Genomic DNA, 23,585 nt, shown 5'->3' with positions numbered 1-23,585 from the left:
ACGGACTGGCGATAAGTAGTTCAAACCTCAACACGAAAGGCGCCTGAGAACTCAGAGGCGTAGAGGTGACTTTAAGAGGAAGGAGATTACTGATGATGATGATTTAAAACCTGTTTACCTGATGGCTGTGTTCCAGAAGATTTTGCATAATGTAAATCACACAGTCCCAAAATAACCCTGGTAGAGAGTGTCTCTTTACCAGTTGCCCAGATGGGGACAAAGGACCCCTTTTATCACCAGAGGTGGTGGCGCGTGTGTCAGTGGCGTTGCCTCACCTGGATGTGAGTTTGTACAGCTCTTAGCAAATTTGTAACTGGGGAACCAGGCAGGTTCAAATAATTCAAGCGAAACTTGAATACATGTGTTTTTAATTCACTTTTACATTTTTAACAGCTTTACTGAGATGCAATTCATATACAGGCCCCCCACTTAAAGTGTACAGTTCAGTGCTTTGCAGTATATCCACAGATACGTGCAAGCAGCATCACACTCAACTTCGGAACATCTCAGCACCTCTAGAAGAGACCCTGTGTCTCTAGCTCTGACGCCATTGTTTTCTTGCTCTGCAGCCCTAAGCAGTCACTCATCTACTTTCTGTCTCTGCGTCCTTCCCTGTCTGGGCTTGCATATGATTGGTGTTTTATGAGCGGCCTCTTAGGCTTAGCGTGGTGTTTCCAAGGTTCACCCATCCGTCACCCTATCAGTACTTGTAATTCTTCTGTTCCACCCATTTGAAGTCACTTAATTCAGGTTTGCTTACCGTGTTCTCACACTCCATGGGAGGCCGCGCTTACGTGTGAGATGCATTTTGGAAATAAGATTTGGGGATGGTGACAACTAAAGAGACCACGAGCCATAGTAATTGAAAGCGCCCAGTTCTGGAGGCTTTTATGGGGGAATTGTGAAGAAGAAAATTTGGAAAAGCAATAATCTAAAAATAGAAAGCAGCGAGTCCGACAAGTCCAGTGAATTGAAAAAATAAGTGGCAGAGCGTCCTTGGAAATGATGTTGTCAGATGGCTTTCAGAGAATGTTCAAGTCGAGGAGGATGTTAGCATGAATGGAAACGAACTCGGGAGTAACGTGATTTACCAGCTGGGATTGGATCATCGGGTGTGATCAGCAAAACAGCAATGTCAAATAGCTGTGTAATCTCCAAGGACTAGGGGACTGTTAAGCAGAGAAAAGCAAATTTTTTTATGAAGTAGCAAAAACACTTTGAAGAGGATGTGATAATTTATGTAACATTTTTACTGTTAATTTCCTTTGATGGGGATGAAAAATGGCACCTAGGAGGGTGGATATAAATAAGTTATGCTGACGTCCAAAACCAAGCAGAGTTCTAAGAATTAGCATTAGCAACGGGACTTCTGCTCTTTAGTCAGGAACAGAGAGAGTGACATTCTAGATTGTCAGTTGGTTGGTTGGTTGGGTTTTTGTTTTTGTTGGTGTTTTTTGTTTTTTACTTTTAAAAAAAATTTTTTTTTAATGTTTTTATTTATTTTTGAGACAGAGAGAGACAGAGCATGAGCAGGGGAGGGGCAGAGCGAGAGGGAGACAGAATCTGAAGCAGACCCCAGGCTCCCAGCTGTCGCACAGAGCCCGACGCGGGGCTCGAACTCACGGACCGTGAGATCATGACCTGAGCTGAAGTCGGATGCTTAACCGACTGAGCCACCCAGGCGCCCCTGTTTTTTACTTTTTATACTGAACGAATCTCAAACGTAAGAGAAAAATGGGCAGAAATTCTATAGAAGTGATGCTGTGGTTTTGATTCGTCCTGTTACTGTTGGTGCTTTAGCACTAGAGGAAGGTGATGGCTGCTGGCCTTCTGTACCGTGAACTGCAGTTTCTGTCTTGCCCTCATATTTAGTAAAGACCTTGTGGACAGGTACTTTGAGACTGTGTAGATATCCTGAACCTCATCACCGTTGCTGTGTGTTACGTATACGTATTAGCCTGAACTTGTATAATGAAATACTACAGACCGGATGACTTGACTAATGGGAATTTATTTCTCACAGTTCTGGAGGCTGGGAGGTACAGAATCAGGGTGCTGGCCCTTTGGTTCCCTGCTGAGGGCCCACGTCCTGGCTTGTAGACTTGTGCCTTCTCGCGGTGTCCTCAAATGGCAGAGACTCTGGGGTGGGGGGGAGAAAGCAAGCTCGGTGTCTGTTCTTGCAACGGCACTAAGTCCATCAGGAGAGCCCCCCTCGTGCGCCCTTGTCTAAACCTAATTACCACCCAAAGGTTCCATTTCCAAATACCGTCAAAGTTTCGGGTGAGGTCTCCAACATGAGAATTCGGGGTGGGTGTGGCAGTGTCATCCATAGCGTCGCGTCTGTCGTGGGTATGGATTCCTCTTTTACTCAGCGTGTTACCTGTTACTGTCAGGATACGTTTAGTGCTCAATTCCCGTATTTGGCCCGTGGGAGCTCTTCAACCTTCTGTGTCCGTTGGACGTATGCCCCTCAGTCCTTGAACACTTCCTTACTTTCTAACACAGCAGGTTATTCTGGGCTCATCTGAACTTTCCCTGCTGCTTTTCTGGGTTTGCCACTTCTGATCCCTCTTATCCGAGAATGGGAGTTAGGAAGCTAAGCTGTATACACTGGGTGCACTTGTCATGGTGGTGTCGTTTCCAGGCTCTCCCAGGGCACAGAGCTAGGGCTTTCACGTGTGCATGGACTATGTATACCTGCACACCTGCGCACACACGCACGCCGTAATACAGGTGCACACACAGACGTGATACACGTGCATGTACACACGCATATCTCATATACAGACATATTTTGCATATTTCTGTATCTCTCCATCTTAAAAACCAGCAGTTCTCACTGATTCTTTCCAATTCCAGTCCCACATCACAAACTGATCTTGCACCCCATCCCTGTATAAACAGCCCGCTCCCCGGCTCCGGCTCCCATCTCCACATCCTGGACAGCACCCCTTCCAGCCCGCCCCTCGCAGGAATGCTCTTCTCCCCTCTCTTCATCTCTGACCATCCACACGAAGCCTTCGTCCCTCAGTCCCGTGTGAGGATCATCACCCGCCTTGGGCTTCAGCACCGCACTCTGGGCTGTCCGCCCCCCCCCCCCCCCAACACCCACAATCCCCATGGACTTCTGTCCTCCTCGGTGTCATCTAAAGGTTTTAGGGCTAAATTGTGAGGGAAGGGGGGTAGGGAACTGGAAGGACAATGGTACAGCTCAGATTTTTACATGGAAATGTTGGTAGTTTCCAACTATGATGAGTCTGTACATAAAGGCAGACAGTAGAGGAATGCATGGATGAAAACTTGATTTCATAAAGCATCTGTGCTTAGATTCCCGATCTGGAACACCTGCAGGGTAATTGAGATACTTTGCCATGTGGATTTGGCACTGTGGGTAGACGGACTCTCCCACTGCGAACAGAGATGTGAGCCTGTGGGGACTTCGGAGGGAGACACAGAGGTCTGTTCCGTCTCTATAGACATGGGAGGCGGCAGCACGGGAGAGACAGCACCCTCCCTTAAAGACATATGATATCTGGTATTTCACATTCCTCCCTGAACCTCATTTTCTTCCCGATCCAGCAGGTTTGGGAGAAGGATCAGCTAAGATGAGGTACATAAAGTGCTGTGTAAAGAACTGTGGTCAAAATGACACAGCAAACATTTATTGAGGTCATACCCTGTGCCAGGCATGTGCTGAGTGCCTTCTATTTGTTACACTTATCACAAGAACCCTAAACGATAGCTAATTTCCCCCTTTGACAGATCAGGAAACAGAAGCTCTGAGGGATTGAGTAACCTGTCCAAGGTCACTCAGCTGGTAAATGGTGCGGCCCGGTTTCAAATCCTGGCATTTGGAATTCATATTCGTATTATGTCGTTAGTTTTTACTCTGTAGAATGTGAGGTGCCTGGGTGGCTCGGTTGGTTAAGTGTCTGACTCTGGCTCAGATCATGATCTCACCGTTTGTGCGTTCAAGCCTACATTGGGCTGTCGGCATAGAGCCCACATTGAATCGTCTGTCCCCTTCTCTCACTGCCCCTTCCCTGCTTGTGCTCGCTCTCTCTCTCTCCTCTCTCTCAAAAATAAATAAACATTAAAAAAGAAAATGTAACGCGGAAGTTGTCTTTCCAACGCGGGGGCAGCATGGTACCCACACCCGGTTTATGGTACCCACAAGTTTGTCACTCTGGAGGAGCTCCCAGCTGGTGAGAGTGGATGTCATCCTGATGGGTCCAGCCGGAGTATATGTTCACCCAGCAAGAATTCTAGTGGTTAGGTGTTACTGAACCAGAACCAGCCACATCGTGTTAGGAAGGCCGTGTGAGCAGAATGGTTAAGCATGTTGACCTTGAAATCAGGCTGTGGAAGTGAACTCCCCACTCCACCACCTCCAGGTCATGTGACCACGGGAGAGCGTCCTCATCTCGCTGAACCGTAACTTCCTCACCTGTGAGTAAGGACAGAAAGAGGATATATGTCATTGGATTGTTTTGAGGGTCAAATGAGGACTGAATGAATAAATCCCGTGGATCACTGGCTGGCACATAGCAAATTCTCAATAAGTATTATTATTACTACTTCTTGAATATAGCGGATTTTATAGACCTCCGTGGATTGACCTGGAAGTCAAGTGCTGCTTGTAAAATATTCCTAAGAAGAAACTATATTTAAAATTAGCGGCAATCACCTTAGCATAACCTTTGAATTCAGTCGACCTAATACTTGAATACAATTAATCTGTAAATTAGAATCCCTCGATACAGTCTACTTCCACTAGAAACACAGGAAGGGAGAAGACATCTGGTAAATTCTGGTTGTCTGCCAGTTATGAGGATTACCAGTGATCACATATAAAGACTATCATATATACTCTGTATAATTGGATCCCTCTCTAAGGTCAGGGCACCCGAGGGTCACCATCTGGAACAGCACTTATCCTAGCGGTGCAGCTAATGGAGATTAGACCGAACCTCAGCTCACTAGTTTGCTCAGAAAATACCAAGCATATGAGAAGAAGACATTTTTTAAGTTTACATTGTTCGTAATTTGGGGTTGTTTGGTTGACGAGTTCAGTGTATTTCATCCTAGGTGCAGCTCAGGATTGACGACAATGGAAGTTAGAATTGTATAATGTGGAAAATGTCTTTTAGTGTGGCTTTGAATTGAGAACTTAGCCCTTGTGTGCAGCTCTTGACTCCCTTACCTGAAGCCTGGCTGCCTGTGACCGCTTCCTGTGTCGTTGCGTCTCTGCCCTCAGGAGCCCGGGAAGCGCTCCCAGCTGTGGAGGATGACCGGCACGGGCATGCTGGCCCACGAGGGGTCTTCGGTGCCCCACAACCCCAATAAGCCCTCTGCGGCCCGCTCCCCCGAGGGTTGCGCCATCTTAGACATCGCTGGCCTTGCTGCAGTGACTGACAACAGGTGATTTTCAAAACAACTTTTGATGTGAATTCTTTGCTTCCAAACTCAGTTTCAGTGGAAATACACACCAAAAAGTGAGACCGTAAATGAAGTAAGAATTTGTATCTTTGTATTTGTACTTTTTTTCAGTGAAAGACCTGTCGTGTTCCCAAATACAAGTTTTGAGCCTTTGTTTGTTTGTTTTTAATATTATTTATTTATTTTTATTTGAGAGAAAGAGAGAGAGCAAGAGCACAGACGGGGAGAAGGACAGAGGGAGAGCAAGAGAGGGAGAGGGAGAGGGAGATAATCCTAAGCAGGCTCCACACTCAGCTCGGAGCCCAACACGGGGCTCGATCCCACGACTCTGGGATCATGACTTGAGCCGAAACTAAGTCAGACACACAACTTACTGAGCCGCTCAGGCACCCTGAGCAGTTGTTTTTTTGTTTTTTGTTTTTTGTTTTTTGTTTGGGTTTTTTTTTTTTTTTTTTGGTCTTTCTAAGAATTTTGTTAAATATTTCAAAAGCAGAAGTGAATTATTGAGAGAACAATCAAAGATGTTTTTATGATGAACTCTTTGGGTTCAAATTGGTTATTAGGGACAGATAAGTTATTTGATTTGCCTATGCCTTAGTGTCTTTATGCAGTCAGTTTATTTTTTTCCAGTTAATACCTTCCAAAATTCACTTCCAAAATGACTTTACATAACTTACAAGTGAAAACCCAACATAAAAGTAATTGGGAATTAAACAGAAAAAAGTCTCTTGAAAATATTTCAAGATCTTTTTAGCACATAGCCCTTCTCAGACTGCCTGTCGCTGTGGGAATGCAGGAACCTGCTCATTACATCTAGTAGAATCCTTAAAAGTACCAGTACTCCTTTGTGTCCTCCTGTTTATTGCTTTCCGTTTTGGCTTATTCCTCCTCTCTCATTAAGAGATACTTAGCTGTCACGAGATTCCAGGCTACCTGCCCATTAGGGTTTGTGTGTGTGTGTGTGTGTGTGTGTGTGTGTGTGTGTGTGTGTGTGGTTTGTTTATTTATTTATTTTAATGTTTATTTTTGAGAGAGAGAGACAGAGCGTGAGCAGGGGAGGGGCAGAGAGAGAGGGAGACACAGAATCCGAAGCAGGCTGCAGGTTCTGAGCTGTCAGCACAGAGCCTGACGCGGGGCTGAAACCCATGAACCATGAGACCATGACCTGAGTGGAAGTCAGATGCTAAACCAACCGAGCCACCCAGGCGTCACCTGCCCATTAGGTTTTAAAAGTGGAGGATGTTGGAAGAAAGAGCAAAACCACGATTCCGATATTCTCTTCAAGCCGAATGTATTTGACTCAGAGTATTCATTGCACTCTCCTGTGTTCCAGATATGAGCCACTGATGCTAAGAAAGCCTGATCGCAGGCGAAGCACAACTCAGACGTGGAGTTTCCGAGAAGGAAAACTGACCTGTGGGTTGCACGGGTTGGTTGTCCAGGTCAGTAGTGTTTGTAGCAAGCCGTGTTGGGGCCCTCTTTGAAACAAAGTATCAATTAGTATATACACAATGTGTTGCTGAATGGGGAAAAGTAATTCCAGAGCAAGGGAAAGTCAAGAAACTTGTTGTGCATCTCTATGCACTTATAGGGGAAATATTTTTTAAGGTGATAATATATGAGAACTATATTGGGAGTGGTTGCCTGAAAGTAATGGGATTTTTTCCTTGGCTTATCTGGTTGTTTTTCTTTGGTGATATAAGTGGTAAGTTTTAAAAGAAAGAAAGAAAAATGCCAGCAAAGAGCCCACTGCTAAGTTAGGTGCAGTAGTTTTTAGGCCTGTGAAGTTAATGTGGCATCTACACCAGTCTTCGGTGAAGTGTTCTAGGAGATGGTGAGTAATCGTCGTGGGCTCTCCATTCTCCAGACTCTGTCAATTTCTGCATTCTTAGTGGTACCCAAATAAGCGTTTAATTGTTGTAGCAAATGTCAGAATGAAAATTGCTGGTCAGTGTCCTCTGTCCTCAGCCAGTCTACGCCACGATAAGCCGCCAGGTACTTCATAAGCAAATACGTGTCTGGAAAATTACCAGGAGTTTGGATTTTCTGCCCTTCTGGCTTCATGTGAGAAATGAGACCATGGGTCTGAGATGAGTTGATAGGAAGTTCTGTGTCAGAGGCTTGGGCCGAGGGCTGAACAACATGGGTGACAAGGAGCGTTTCTGCGTCAGCCCCGGGCTTTGCCCAAAAGTTAAACACTGGAACACCAGGCCTTCGCCAGAGAACTCTTGGTGCTTGTCCCTGGTGGAAACCAGGCTGTCCCTGCAAAATGGGAGACTGTTCTCCAGGGCACTGAGCAAAACTGTAAGGAGCCTCTGCCTGCTGTTTGGTGAGACTTATTTTCTTTATCTCTGTTGCCCTGAGCTTTTTTCATCAAAGACGAGCTGCTTGCTTCTGTGAAGCACACATCTGGAACGGATTTGTGATTTTCAATTAGCAATACAATTCAGGCTTCTGGAGGCAAGAGAGGGTGTGTTATAATTGTTGGGCCCCATGTCTGACCCTGACTTTACTTCCAGTTTGTTCCTAAAGCCCATGTAATTCAGATTCTCTCAGAGTACCCACACCCGCACCAAAAAATCTTTTTCTGGTGTGTTGTTGCTTCTCGAATCCATTACATCATTTCTCTGCTTGTGAGTGACCCTATAATAACAGTATTCAGCAGAGCAAAGTGTGCTTTGGTTAGGGAAATAAGCTTGTTTCAATCTTCCTGTTCTAAAGAAAGTAATCGAAGGCATTAACCATCTCCTGACACTGCCCTGATAAGGCTGCGTACACACTTTATTTCTGAACTTACAACAGTCGTAAAAAGCTTTCTCCATGTTGAAATGTGTTCTTTAAACCCAGCTTGAAGTTTCCTTTTGATTACTCAGTATTTAAAAATTAACAAAGGGGGTCGAGATACTCTAGCCATTGTCTTCTCTAGCCCTGTATCTGCTGTCTTGTTGGCATTGTCCTGTAGACTTCCGTTTTGCTCAGGGCAGATAGCAGAAGATACTTTTCTCCAAAGGTCTGAATATCTGGCTCTCAGGTGACATTCACCATTCCCGGTTTCATTTTAGAACAGGTGTCATCTTCTGAATATTTGAGCTGACTGTCCAACCACAGGCCTGTTTGGGGAGGTTTTCAACTCTACAATTTGCTTCTTATTGGAGAGTTGAATGACAGTTATAATTGCTTTATTTTCAGAATGTCTTAGGGTTTTAAGCAAACCCAAAATGAGAAACAGGGCAACAGGGCTTTGGTACTTTTTTAAAGCTTATCTTAATGACTAGAAGTTATTACTAAACCAACATACTCTATTCTTATTCAGAATTCTCTTCATTCGTGTAGCGTAACTCTCTGTCTTGCCCAGGTAATCCTCCTGGTTTTCATCTTCTGCAAAGCTGAAAAAATAGTAAATGTTTTTGTTAAGAATGGACCATGACCCTTCAAAAGAGAATTTACATTTGATAACTTGTTTCACATGATAGGTTGTCAGAGCCAGGGCCTCTCCTTTTCTTACACATCTTTATTCTTTCAGGCCAAAGGAGGGCTTTCTGGTTTGTTTGACGGAGCTGAAGTTGTTCTTGGTCCTGATACTTCCATGGAGCTTTTGGGGCCAGTGCCACCTGAACAACAATTTATCAACCAAAAAATGAGGCCTGGTTCTGGAATGTTATCCATCAGAGTCATCCCAGACGGACCGACTAGAGCCCTCCAGGTGATGATTTATCCTGAGAATTGACATGAATCTCGCTGTGCTTTCCCCCCACACATTGGTTAGGCATTCAACAAATATTTATGGAAACATTTTTCTGGTTATGAGGATATGATGTCTTCATTTATAAAATGGGGGCAAGACCTGCCTCACAAAGTTGTTATAAGAATTGAAACTATAAAAATATAAGAGGATATTAAAAACAGTATATGAATTCAGGAAGGTAATGCCAAGAATGCTACATATTATTATTTTTATTATCGTTCATCATATATTATTAATCTTCCAATAATTGCCATATCAGTGGCATTAACAACAAGACACACGAGGTCCCTGATCACACAATGACGGTATTGTGTTTTGAGAGCAGGAGGGGAGGGTGTTACATTGCATATATAGAAGGGATTTGTATTCCCAGGTTTGGAGGCTTGGGGATCCTAAGAGAAGTAATACTTAAGCTGAGGTCTAAAGGTTAACTGAAAGGAATTATGTTAGCCAGATCAAGAGGAAAGGTAGAGGGGCTGTGCCCAAATAATAAGAGTGTTCGTCCCACAGTTATTTATCGAGCACTTATTGGAGCCGGGTACGATGTGAGGTACTGAGCACGTACAGTATTTGGAAAGTTGATAAGTGAAGGCCTGGAGATAAAAGGGAGACACCCGACTGGCGCTGAGTCTATGCTCAAAAGTAAGGCTGGGGCCAGATTATTAAAAGCCTGATACATGCTACCAATTTTTGGGGTTTTCTGTGGCAGTGAGGAGTCAGGGAATGACGCGAGCAGAAATGTTTTTCGCTCGCTCGCTCTGTCTGCAGCGTGGAGGATGGGAGTGGAGGAAAACTGGAGATGGAAGACCAGCTGAGGGGCCGCTACAGCAATGCAGATGAGGGTGTGTGGCCCCGATTCAAGCAGGTGGCAGGGGCAGGGCTGAAGAGGTTGGAGAGAAACAAGTAGAAATGGAAGCGTATTGAGGAGGAGAGTCCGACAGATTTCCTGATTGATGGAAGGTGAGAATGAGAGGAAGGAAGGAGTCAGGAATGGCTTTCAGGATTTTGATTTGGGCAAGTAGGACGATAATCCATGTCACTAAGACACGAACACTGAAGAGACTTCTGAGAGGAATGGGGAGTTAAGTTTTGGACTTGTTAGATATGTTGTCCACGTGAAAATGTCCAGAAATCAGTGTGAATATGGGTGGGACGCTCGGGAGAGACGTGCTGGAGGTCATGTGCTTAGGTCAGGGTGTAATTAGAGAGCTGAGGAGAAAAGGAAAGAGGCTGGTGTGTCAGGGTGAACCGTCTGAGGAAGTTCATCATAATCTACAATATCTTTTCTAAAAGCACCCTTCTTGGGTGCCTGGGTGGCTCCGTCGGTTAGGCGTCCGACTTCGGCTCAGGTCACGATCTTATAGTCGGTGGGTTCGAGCCCCACGTCGGGCTCTGTGCTGACAGCTCGGAGCCCGGAGCCCGCTTCGGATTCTGTGTCTCCCTGTGTCTCTGCTCCTCCCCAACTCATGCAGTCTCTCTCTGTCTCTCAAAAATAAAATAAAACATTTAAAAAATAAAAAAAATGAAAGCACCCTTCTTGAGGCGGCTGCCTGGCTCAGTTGGTTAAGCATCAGACTCTTGGTTTGGGCTCAGGTCATGATCTCATGGTTCGTGAGATTGAGCCCTGTATCGGGCTCTGTGCTGACAGTGTGGAGCCTGTTTTGGATTCCTCTCTGCCCCTCCAACCCTGCTCAAAAAATAAATAAACATTGTAAAAAAAAAAATTTTTTTTTTTTTACATTTATTTATTTTTGAGAGAGCACAAATGGGGGAGGGGCAGAGAGGGAGACAAAGAATCCGAAGCGGGCTCCAGGCTCTGAGCTGTCAGCACAGATCCCAACGCGGGGCTCGAACCCACGAAACGTGAGATCATGACCTGAGCCGAAGTCGGACGCTTAACTGACTGAGCCACCCAGGTGCCCCTATAAATAAATACTTAAAAATAAAATAAAAGCACCCTTCTTTTAAGACAAATGTTGAATGCAGTGATCTTGAGGTTTGCGTATTTTGACTTGACCTGTATAATTCTAGATCACCTGCATATGCCTCCCCCTGCTCCCCCATATGAGGTTCTCACGGTCTGCAGCTTGGCATTTGCCATGTAGACTTAAAACCAAGTTTACTTCATTATTACATAAGTCTTACTTGGCAGTGCTTTGGAAACCATGAACTTCCACAGGATGATTGAGCAGATAGTGACTTTTGATCTATCTAGTTGGTATGTAATAGGTTTCACTGTGGAAGTATGAGCCCTCTCAGTATAGTGTTTTGACCTCAGATAACAGATTTCTCCCAACGGAAAAGTGACCGTTCATCATATGAAGTGGGTGAGCTTCCTGTAACTGAACAAGAGGTACAGAAATTGAAGAATCCAGACACAGAGCAGGAATTAGAAGTAAGTTTTGAGTATTGCACACTTATTTCTTTATCAGAAATTTGTTTAGAGTTTTGCTCTGTGGTTTTTCTCAGTTTTAGACCTCGTTTCTCTCTGCCCTCTGTGAATTCTAAATAGGGCTGTTGCTTCATGGTGTTTACTGTTACCACAACATGTATGTGTGAATATGTTAATTAAATGATAGCTAAAGTTGAATCCGAATGTAACAAATGTTGCTAAAGTAAGATGACAATAAAGAAAGCTAAATGATTTGAATTTACACAGGACTGAAGGTCGAGAATAACGCAACTAGATTTTTTTTGAGGGGCCCCAGATTTCTCTTGTTGTCTTTCTTCCTCTCTCCCTGTTTGGGCATTGGAAAGTAAAAAGTTTGAAAAGGAACATGAAGTGAACATGAAAATGCACACTTACTGGATATTTATTTAGTGATTTTTTTTTTAAATTAAGGACCTATAGGTAAAGCACTGTGTCGGATATTACAAATTTCAGTGAATAACTTACTAAAAGCTTGCATCCCAAAAAGGGAGAAAGATTTTCAAAAATTATTTTCCTGTAATGAAATGCAGAATGTCCTCAGAGCTCCGAGAGAGTATTATCATATCACTTTGGAGTTCTGGGTGGGGTGGGCACTGTGCCTGGAGAGAAAGGCGCCTGGCGAGAGGACGGAGCTGGGTAATACGATTCTGCTCTAAGTGCTTTTCTTCTGCTCAGAGGTAAAGTAGAGGGATTCAAAGCCATTTCTTTCCTTGTCCTCTCCTGGCTACCTTGGCCTCTGTTTTAGACTGTCACTGTGTTGTATTTTGGTTTCCTTTCAGGTGCTTGTGAAGTTAGAAGGTGGAATTGGGTTGTCCTTAATTAATAAAGCCCCAGAAGAACTGGTCTTTGCAAGTCTTACAGGAATCAATGTGCACTATACACAGTTGGCAACCAGTCATATGCTCGAACTCAGCATACAGGATGTACAGGTAATGTGGGCAGTTCTCAACTTATTAATCCGCCTGTGTTCTTGCTGAACACCCAGCCAGATCCAGTGTTTGGCGTCCTAAAAACGTTAATGCTTCGGCAGCGATCTTATGACCTTCAGGGTTGGGGATGGGTTTTGTTCCCCTAGCCGGCCTGGAAACACTAATAACATACGTGACAGGGGGAAGAGTCTCCAGAAAGTCTTGCGTTCCCAGTGAACTATAATTAGCCCTCAGCTGAGCACTGCTCCAGACCTGCCTAACAAATCATAAAAGGAAACTCTGAAAGGATCGATCTGTTTCCAAGTAATTTAACTGTATCCCTGAACAAAGCTTAAGACTTAATGGGATATAAAAATATTCAACACCCAACAAAGTCAAATTCACAAGATCTGGCATCCTGTCAAAAATTACCAGGTGTGCAAAGGGGTAGGAAAACAAAATATATAATGAGATAATCAGTCGAACTGACCCAGAGCTAACACAGATGTTAGAATTTTCAAAGAAGAACATTAAAACTGTTATTATAACTACATTGTACATGTTCAAAAAGGTAGAGACCTAGAAGATACGAGAAACTTAGACTTCTAGAGATTAAAATGAAAAACACACTGCATTCAATTAATAGCAGATGACACAGTACAGAAAAAAGATTAGTGAACTTGAAGACATAGCAATAGAAATTGTCCAAATTGAAATGCCCAGAGAAAAATCATCCGTAAAAAGAAAACAGCATCAGTGACCTAGGGGACAACCTCAAGCAACCTAACATACAGATGATTGGAGTCCCCGAAGGCCAAGATTGAGAGGAGGGCATATAAAAAAATAGTGGAAGATGGGGCGCCTGGGTGGCGCAGTCGGTTAAGCGTCCGACTTCAACCAGGTCACGATCTCGCGGTCCGTGAGTTCGAGCCCCGCGTCAGGCTCTGGGCTGATGGCTCGGAGCCTGGAGCCTGTTTCCGATTCTGTGTCTCCCTCTCTCTCTCTCTGCCCCTCCCCCGTTCATGCTCTGTCTCTCTCTGTCCCAAAAATAAAAAAAATAATAAAAATAAAAAAAATAAAATAAAATAAAAAAAAAATAGTGGAAGAAATCTTGGTCCTAAATTTTCCAAACTTAATGAAAACTAAACTCAAAGGCAGAAGAAGCTCAAGCACAAATCCAAACACGCACGTGCACGTGCATGCAGAGGAAACTGTACCGCGGTGCGTTATAATTAACCGTGATAAGTCATCCAGATTAACCAAGACATGTCACGTGCAGCAGCAAAGGTGAGAGTGGCGGCCGACTGCTCACTGGGAACCGTGCGAGTGACAGGACCATACACAACATCTTTAAAGTACTGGAAGGAGGAAAGACTGTCAACCTAGAATTCTATGCCCAGCGGCTGTGTCTCTCCAAAACAAGAGCGAAATAAAAATGTTTTTAGACATACAAATCTAAAAAGAACTCATTCCCGGCAGATTCACGCTAAAAAGATAAAGTTAAAGAACATCATTCAGGCACAGGGAAGTGGTAGCAGCTGGAAATCTGGGTCTGCGTAAAGGAACGAAGAGTACCTGAAATGATAAGTACGTGGCTGAATCTATAAGATTATTTTCTAATTGTTTAGATCTCTTTAAGAAATGATCAACTGCTTAGACAAAAGTAACAGCACTGTGTTTTGGGGTAGGACATGTAGGACATGTCAGAATAAAGTGAATGACAACCATAGCATGAAGTCTGGAGGGGAGAAATGGACGTGTATTAACTGTAATGTTAATACATGTGAAGGAGTATGCTGTCCTTTCAACAAAAATTGGTAAGTTAAAGATGAATACTACAGGGGCGCCTGGGTGGCTCAGTCGGCTGGGCGTCCGACTTCAGCTCAGGTCACGATCTCACAGTTCGTGGGTTCGAGCCCCTCGTCGGGCTCTGTGCTGACAGCTCAGAGCCTGGAGCCTGCTTCAGATCCTGTGTCTCCCTCTCTCTCTGACCCTCCCCCGTTCATGCTCTATCTCTCTCTGTCTCAAAAATAAATAAACATTAAAAAAAAAAATTAAAAAAAAAAAAAAGATGAATACTATAAATCCTAAAGCAACAAAGAGCTACCACTAATAATCCGACAAAGGAGATAAAATGGATAATCCGAGAGAAGGCAGAAAAAGCAGAAAACACGGGAAAGAGTGGGTAAGACAGATAGAAAACAAATAGCAAGATGATAGACTCATTCGGACCTAATTGTATCAATTAAATGAATGTAGATGCTACAAACACCTCCAATGAAAAGGCAGAGATGATCAGATGGGATAAAAAAAAGCAAGTTCCAATTATATGCTGCCTCCAAGAAACATTTTAAATATAAAGACACAAATAGGTGAAAAAGAGAAGAATGGAAAAAGACCTACTGAGCTAGGCCTAGTCGTAAGAGTGGAATCATAAGAGAGTGATTCACTGGTAGTGATTCTGATTACCATCAGAATCAATTGCAGAGCAAAGCATATTACCAGGAATAAGGAAGAGAATTTCCTAACGATAAAAGAGTTTGTCACGAGGCCATAATGATCCTAATTACATACCTGATTGTGGGGCTTTGAAATATAGGAAGCAAAAATTGATAGCACTGAAAGAAGAAATGAACAAACACATGGTTATAGTAGGAGATTCCGTTGCCCTCTGAATAATCGATAGAATAAGCACATAAGCAGCAAGTAATCACAGCTGTACTAGATTTGAATAGCACTCCCAGCCAGGGAGACCTAATTGACATTTATCCAGCAGTCCACCTAGCAACAGCAGAGAACACGTTCTTCTCAAGTGCAGGTGAAGCATTTCTAAGAGAGACCCCATTCTGGACCAGGAGACAATTCCCAAGGGCAAAAGGACTCAAGTCACACGGTATGTCCTTTGATCACAATGGAATCAAATTGAAATAACAGAAAGATAGCTGGAAAAATCCCCCAAATGTTTAGAAACTATAAAACACACTTCTGAATAGCCCATGGGTCAAAGAAATCAATAGAAATCTAATAGAAATTAGGAAATATTTTGAACTGAATGAAGATGAAAACACGACATCTCAGAATCAGCGGAACGCCACTCACTGAACCTGTACCGAAGTGAGATTTATAGCGCTAAATATTAGAGGAGAAAGGTCTGAAAACCATGAATTCAGGTGTCATCTTAAGAAACTGAACAACAACAACAAATTAAGCCCAAGATAAACGGAAGAAAGGAAATAATAAAAATCCCAATGGGAATCACTGAAAAAGAAACCAGCAACTACAGTAAAAAAACAAAACAAAACAAGAAAACCCTCAAAAGCTGGTTCTTTGAGAAGATCCGTAAAGTTAGCAGTCCTCTAATGAGTCTGATCAGGAGAAAAAAAGAGAAGACACAAATTACTGATACCAGGAATGGGAGACGTGCCAGACAAGCCCCAGAAGTGACAGTTCTCTGGGAATGGAGCTTTTAGGGGAGCTGGAAGCTGGTCCCCGCCCCTCCCCCACTGGCTGCCAGGGTGCGGGGCTGTTGGTTTTCGAGGCCTCTTTGGACCTGGAGAAAGCGGATGGGAAAGGATCATGGGAACGCCACAGAGCTCACCGTTCTTGCTGAGTTTCCAGTAATTGATCCCTGGGTCGTTGCAAGCCTTTGGTTAACTCGGAGTTCTGAAAAGGTTGATTTTGACAGTTTCTGCCAGAGTTTTGTTGTCACGCCAAGACAGCTCTTCTCTGGTAGCATCACACTTGCAGGCCTTTATCCCAGCCTCCACCAGGGTTGACGTGTCCAGGAAAACAGTTCCTGGTAAATATTTCCAGAAGGATCCAAAGACCTCGACTGTACTTCCTTCCCCAGGTGGGCAGCCTCCTGCTCCCGCTCACGGCATGCACTTCCATCGCGCCGAAACCCCTTTTCAGAAAAATGTTTTCTTTTATCCTGTATCACAAAGAGCAGATAGCTCAGGCTAATCACATCCCATTTGTTTGAGGACAGATAGAAAGTTAATATCTTGTGCTTCTAATTTCTTTGTCTTTCATTTTTGACCTTCCAGAGGAAGATCCATGGAGTCATTTGTTCTTTGTGAATTTCATTAACTTTTTAATTAAAAAATTTTTTTTTCTACTACAGTACCTTTTGATTTAATGTGTGCTGTAAATCATAGAAAATAGATTTGAGTGTTTATCGCTTCTCGGCCTTTTGGCTAAGATCAAGTGGAGTGTTTACTATGATTACAGCACTGTGAGAATGAACATTTAAAAATAGAAAATACAGTCCCGTCCTTAGGGAGCATCTAATCTAATTGGAGAATAAAACTAGAATTCCTAACTCTTACACATCTTGTATCAAATATGTTTGGGGAAAGAACAAAGGAGAGGTCAGACCAGGGTGAGAACTTTCCTGTTCTTTCCTCTATTGGATATGACAGGTGATTCATTCACTCAGTAAAGTCTTAAGCATCAGCTGTATCTGGAGATACAGTCATAACTCAGAAGATGAGGTTTCTGCTCTCTTTGGGTAACAGCTGAGAGAAGAAGTCAGCCGATAAATATGCAAGCCAGTGAATAAATAATTAGCAGCTGTGAATACAGTCATAAAGAATAAAGCGGGATCGAGCTGCTTTTTAGATCAAGTGGCCCTGGAAGGTTTTCCTGAGAAGTGAGAGCTGAACTTCGAAGAAGACATTGAGCGAGCCATGGAGAAGGATTGGAGGCTAAAAAGCATTCCCTCCGAATCCAGAGCCTCTGAGTGGGGAGAGTTGCCCACTTTTGAGAAACAACTGGTAGGCTCATGTGTGGGGGTCGTAAGAGAGTGCGCTGTGGAGGAGAGTGCTCTGTGGAGGAGAGAGTGCTCTGTGGTGAAGACAAGGAAACGGGCAGTGTCTACATCCTCCAGGCCATGGGGAGAAGTTTGGTTTCATCCTAAGAGAAAGGGAAGCCACTGACAGGTGGAAAGGAAGGAGGGGCATGACTTGATTTGTATTTTTGGAAGACGAGTGTTGCTGCTGTGGAGGCGAGTACACAGTAGGGCAAGGACGGAAGTGGGAAAAAGTGTCCATGGCCTTGCCCTTACCTCTGCACCTCGACAGCCGGCCGTTTATACAGAGGGCTGTGTGGCAGTCCATGCGATCTGACGGAAGGGTCGCAGGATTTGTGCCAGAAATGCCTGCCTTTGAATCCCAGCTCTTCTACCTACCAGCTCTGTGTGTCTGGACAAGTGACCTAATGTCTCTAAGCTTCTGTTCACGTGTTTGTAAAATGGGGAGGAATAATACTTAGGTGTTCGAGTGGTAGTAAGGGATATGTTAGGTGATGTGTGGAAGTACGCTAGGGGTTCCCAACAGATGTTCTCTTTCCTCCTCCTGGTACAGAGTTTTGGTGGCAAACAGAGTGGAGGTGGCTGCTTCCTGCAGTGAGCCTTCTGACATCCGTAAACATGGCGGAGTGTAGCGTGCATTCTCAGTTATGGTGCTGATGGGCGTGGGTGATTAGAGCCACCCCTAATGCCACTGACATCACCGTTTCCTTCCTGGCAGGGACTTGACTTTAGGACAGACCACCGTTTCCATTTGGTAGCCACTTGCGCTACTGATGCCCTGGTTTTCGTTGCCTAGTGTCCGTTCAGTTCATTCATCAGTAGCATGGTGGTTGGGAGCGCTGGGCTTGGGGTCAGGCCAACCTAGAGTCAAGTCGTGGTTCTGTGATTGACCAGCTGTGCAGCCTTAAGCAAGGGCCTCGGGTCTCAGCTTCTTCATCTGTGATGTGAGGACAGGGATTGTCCTCAGGAGGTTGTGGTGAGGATTGCAGAGTAGAGCCCAGACTCTAGTAACTCTGACCCCGCCGGTGTCCCATGACTCGGTGGTGCAAGGTCCCATGCGTGCAAGGAGACTAGCGTGGTGCCCAAATAAAGGGTAGCTTCTGTTGTCATTCCTGCTGCAATCAGTGCTGGCTGTCAGTGCAGGTACATTTTTCCAGCTGCCGTTGAGACACAGTAACATGGGAAGGGTACTTTCTGAGTATCCTACACGTGACGAGACCCCACTTAAAGGTAAAAACTGAGAACTGAGCCATTCATTGTGTGTTCTCGTTTTGATTCGCTGCCTTTTCGTGCGTTAGGTGGACAATCAGCTCATTGGTACCACTCAGCCCTTCATGCTCTATGTGACTCCCCTGAGCAACGAGAATGAGGTCATTGAGACCGGCCCTGCCGTGCAAGTGAATGCGGTGAAGTTCCCCAGTAAGAGCGCGCTGACCAACATCTACAAGGTAGGCGGGTGGGAGAGGCTGACGGGCCTGGCACGGTGGCAGGGGGCCGATTTGCTCTCTCTCAGCCGGGTCTCCGAGCAGCAATGAGGGGTGTGGCTGGGAGTAGTCCTGTGGGGTTGAGGCACGAGTGACTTACCCCACGGTGTCGAGTTATTTACAGCAACTCTTCTCACAACTGTGATTTCGATGACCTTGTGCGTGATTGTGCCGAATCCATATAGGCATATAGGCCAGAGTCTGTATTGATCGAAGTGAAGTCTGTGGGAAAGCATAGCATCGTCCAGATTGATCAGGACCAGGCATGATCCAGATGTGTTCTTAAAAGAGAGTCATTAGAAAAGGAGTGGTAGGAGGGGTCTGCCCCCAGGACAGATGTGCTCTTGGGTAAGCTGCCACACTGTTTAATAAAAGCAGGTCACTTTCTTTCGTAAAGAAGTTTCCAGGTACAAGCTAGCTGTTACAGCAACAGATTCTGGAAAAGTGGGAGCTAAGAGGTTGCTTCCCATGTTTCTGGTCCTTTGACACCAGTGCCAGTGGGGGCCAAGCCTGTGTGCGGCCCTCAAATCCTACTGCTCCTTAAAGTAACCACCGTCCACGGAAACTCAGTGCCATAACGCTGTCCGTGGCAGTGCATCTGCAGGTGTGATCCCGACAGAGGAGACACGGATGCCCCAGAAACCAAACAACAGGGTGCTGAATTGTCTATTAAACATCTGGGATTTTTGGCTAACTGTAACAGTGTAGAGAGAGAGAGATGAGCCAGGGATCATTTGGCAACGTGATTATACAATCCCATGAGTGAAGAAACCATACCATTGTCATTTGGGGCCTTCTTACTGGCACAGGTAAGAGTTCCTTCTGGCGTTTACACTTTTAATCAGAATTTCTTTATCTCTAGCATCTGATGATCACGGCTCAGAGATTCACAGTGCAAATTGAGGAGAAACTGCTTCTCAAGCTGCTGAGTTTTTTTGGCTATGATCAAGCAGAATCAGGTACCGTTGAATGCTCTAGGTGTGTGTGTGTCTGGGAGTTGACCGAAGAATGGCATTTCTTAGTCTGCTTATGAAAACGGGTGGCCTCTGGGTGCCCGACAAGCTCCCTTTGCACCTCACAACCTGAGCCCGGAAGCCAAGGCTTGTGTCTCAGTACTTTTCTTTCTGAGTACGGCTTGTTGACTGCAGGGCTGACATGGGCACGAAGGAAGCTTCTCAGAGGTATCCCGGAGTACCCGGGGGTAAGCCTTTGGGAAACAGCACACTTGTCCTCTTTGTAGTGTGTTTTTTTGACTCATCTGCTCTAGGATAACAGAAATGATGTTAGTCATTTAGCAAACCACTTTGTTTCCTAACCTTTGTTTATTAAACAGACTCAGGGCCAAGAATCAGAAATCCCTCCGGCAGTTCCTTTGGTTTAGATGAGAAAAAAAAATTGGCTAGCCTTAACTTCTTACCTTTTTACAATCATACCCTTATGCCTTAATGTCTTTACCAGGCTTTCTAGTTACTGGACACTTCTGTGGAGAGGGGAGTAAGATAAGCTATTGAAAACCTAAATTTTTCTAGCAGTTGCTATAGAAATCATTTTGCTTTTGTCTCTTTATTTTAGATACCTCCTCATGGCCTTTGTAAGACTGTATATAGAGCTTAGAAAGAAGTCAGTAATGCTTAGTCTTTTGAAGACTAAACCGAATATCGAGCCTAAAGAAATTATAAGATAGACTTATGTTTATGTGCCCACATTGGCTAGAGACAAAAATCACTGGGGACATGTGTACATATGTACACACATACAAATAGGGCAAGACAAATATTTTTGCTCCTTTAACCCAGACTTAGAATTTAAACTTTAAGTGTAATTGGGATCAAGAGGAACATCCTATCTGTTTAAAACTGTGTTTTCCACTTTGGATTGGAACGCCAGTATGTTTGCATTTGGACAGCCACTTGAGGGCCTGCCTGCCACGTAGCCATTCTCTTTTGGCACCTTCCTGGGAAGTTTTACTTTAAATTCTATTGGACATGGTGTTCTTGTAGGTTTCTCTGAGTCAATTTCTCACCAAACATTGTAGAAATGATTTAGACTTTTGTAAAATCCTGGCCTGTCTTTCACTGGGGCGTCTCCACTTTCTATAACTATTTCTGTTCCCTGAATACAGATAAGCAGGTGTCTGTCGCAGTATCGTTTTCTAAAACCTATTTCCTTTCTTTCTGTAAATAGAACTATGATAGCTGAAGGTATAAATTTGTTTGATAGGCAGCTTTGTACAATCTCCTTGGTTTTATTTCTAAGGCATGTGAAGCCAAGTGAAAACAAGCTGGCCGGATGGGTGTGGGTACAAGAGAAAATAACCGAGCCCATTACTGTGTGCGAGTCCATGTTAATCCTTTTTACTTCATGAGAAGTAAAAAAAAAAATCTGCCTTGACTCCGCTACTTTAACAAATGTCCACCATTTGGGAGAGAAGGTGCTTGCTTACTGCCATGATGTCACTTCTTTAGAGCCTGCAGCCTGTTTCTCTTTTAAGGCACTCCGTTTCATTCAGCTGCATTATTTAATTGGTCATGTTGTTCATTATGATTCAGTTAAAGTACACTCCAAATACAAAATAAGTTCAGATAACCTGGGTCGTTTATAATAATCATAATAATAACAACAGCAACACAGTTTCTAGAAAACTCATTGCCAACAAACACGCCCGTGGCCTTTGGCTTCCCCACCTGCATTAGTTTTTCCAAAGATGACATCTGCCAGATGGCACAGCGTCGCAAATCAAAAGGTTAGGCTATTGTACTTTTTCGGTAAACAACATGAAACGGATCTGCTTTTACAAAGAAATGACATCAGGATACCGTACACATCACCAAACCCTGAAAAACTAAGTTTACAGAAATAGGTATTTCCATTTTTCTGTGAATTTTTTTCAACACGAACACAAACATTGGAATTATGAGACTTCAGGAGGTTCGTTTTTTGTTTTGTTTTGTTTTGTTTTGTTTTAATTCACCGTTTTACTTTGTACCAGAGGTGGAAAAGTATGATGAAAACCTCCATGAAAAGACTGCTGAGCAAGGTGGAACACCAATTCGATATTACTTTGAAAATCTCAAAATCAGCATTCCCCAGATCAAGCTGAGTGTGTTCACCTCCAACAAGCTTCCATTGGATCTTAAGGTGAGCTGATACCTGGGTAAGTTATAAAATGACTTTCCCTGGAAAAGAATGAATGTGTTTACTATTGGCCTTTTCTGTCCAGTATCATCATTTGTAGCAGATATTTTTCCAGGTTTCCCGTTTTGAAGGTTTGACGTGTATATGTATGTATAGGTATCTATATGTATGTATATATATATGTATACCGTATATACATATGTGTGTGTATATATGTATGTATAGTATGTATACGTATACGCGGCTTGTTTTTTTATGTTTAAGTATGCCTTTGCTAAAGATTGAGGAGTAATGTGAGTGAACAGAGAATGACATAAAACCCATCTGCCATCTGTTTAGCTCTTGGCGTTATCTCAATGAACTAAGAACCTACTTTCCTAGGGCCACTCCCAGATTCAGGAGAAAAGCCGCAACCACGATAGTATCTTCCTTTTGTGCCAGAGCCCTGCCTGCCTGTCCTCCTAGTTCTCTCCTCCTGAGTATGCACCTCTTTGTGAATGGTTGATACTAGAAACGTCTACCACCTTCAAGGAACACACTCAACTGCATACCACTGAGATGTGGCCTTGCCTACCACCATATCTGAATGTGACACTCTTGCAGATCATCCTGATACGCAGTTGACAGAGAGAGACCCCGAATTTCATCTTTATTTGCTGCAATATGATCTACTTTAAGGGATGGGGATGGGATTTAAATCCAAGTCTATGCGACTGTAAAGTTTGTACTGTGCTGTACTATGCAATATGCTGTCTAGATGCCCCTCCAGAACGTAAGGCCTGAGAAAATTAAACAAAAAAATTTTTTAGTGTTTTTTTTTTTTTTTTTTTTTTTTTTGAGAGAGAGATTGGGGGGGCAGGTGGGCAGTGAGTGGAGGGGCAGAGAGAGGGAGACACAGAATCTGAAGCTGGCTGCTGGCTCTGAGCTGTGAGCACAGAGCCCAATGTGGGGCTCAAACCCACAAGCCATGAGATCATGACCTGAGCCGAAGTTGGACGCTTAACCGACTGAGCCACCCGGGTGCCTGGGGCCTCAGGGAATTTTAGAGCTGTAAGAGTCTTCAGCGATCCTCCTGCTCAGTGAACAAGGATGTTGGAGTTCAGCACATTCTTCCACTCGAGCCTGTGGAGGTAGATATAATGGGAACAGGAGTAGGACCCGGGTGGTTGTTAGGTCTTCGCTTAGATTGCGTCTAAACCTGCCTCGCTGCAGCTTGACCCCATTGCTTCTGGTTCTTTCCTTCGTTGCCCTCGCAGATGGTTATCAAGGCACTCATCTCGCCACTAACCACCAGCCGAGGACATCTCCACTGCCCCATGCTGCCTTCTTTGAGATGCCACATGATGGTCTCTCTTCTGAGTAGGAATAGCTATAGACCTGAACAAATAAGGAATCAACTTGGAGTCGTAAATTCAGATGCCTACAGGGACTGTGGCAGCAAAGTATTAAGTGAAGCGGTATGGCGGGGACCATTGCACGCGGGGCGTGCCCGCTTCGTCTGAGGGGGCAGCCTCGGCTCAGCTCCAGCCCGTTGCTGTCATAGGGTAATGTGAACCCAGTGTTGCCGGAGCTTCAGATTTTTAAAGTGAAGCCGGAAATCTGGATTTTTATGTGGAATCTCCTGGTTTTGAAA

At 44.2% G+C, this 23,585-nt stretch overlaps 1 protein-coding gene across 9 annotated transcripts in view; it reads left to right on the top strand.

Annotated features, from left to right (window-relative positions):
* Positions 1–23,585, top strand: part of VPS13D (vacuolar protein sorting 13 homolog D) — a 258,246-nt gene that overhangs the window by 136,943 nt on the left and 97,718 nt on the right. For 8 of the 9 annotated variants that reach the window (XM_058719034.1, XM_058719033.1, XM_058719032.1 and 5 more), the window contains 8 exons: positions 5,258–5,421; positions 6,773–6,881; positions 8,963–9,142; positions 11,463–11,579; positions 12,395–12,544; positions 18,632–18,781; positions 19,680–19,776; positions 21,807–21,955. In XM_058719034.1, coding sequence (XP_058575017.1) covers positions 5,258–5,421; positions 6,773–6,881; positions 8,963–9,142; positions 11,463–11,579; positions 12,395–12,544; positions 18,632–18,781; positions 19,680–19,776; positions 21,807–21,955 — 1,116 coding nt within the window. Of the gene's footprint in view, positions 1–5,257; positions 5,422–6,772; positions 6,882–8,962; positions 9,143–11,462; positions 11,580–12,394; positions 12,545–18,631; positions 18,782–19,679; positions 19,777–21,806; positions 21,956–22,333; positions 22,743–23,585 lie in introns of those variants that run through there. The other variant, XM_058719036.1, reaches the window with a different exon arrangement.

Source organism: Neofelis nebulosa, chromosome 2, assembly GCF_028018385.1.
Source record: "Neofelis nebulosa isolate mNeoNeb1 chromosome 2, mNeoNeb1.pri, whole genome shotgun sequence".
NCBI classification, from domain to species: Eukaryota; Metazoa; Chordata; class Mammalia; order Carnivora; family Felidae; genus Neofelis; species Neofelis nebulosa.
The sequence above is the reverse complement of the archived record's forward strand: the minus strand, read 5'-3'. Positions and strand labels throughout refer to the sequence as shown.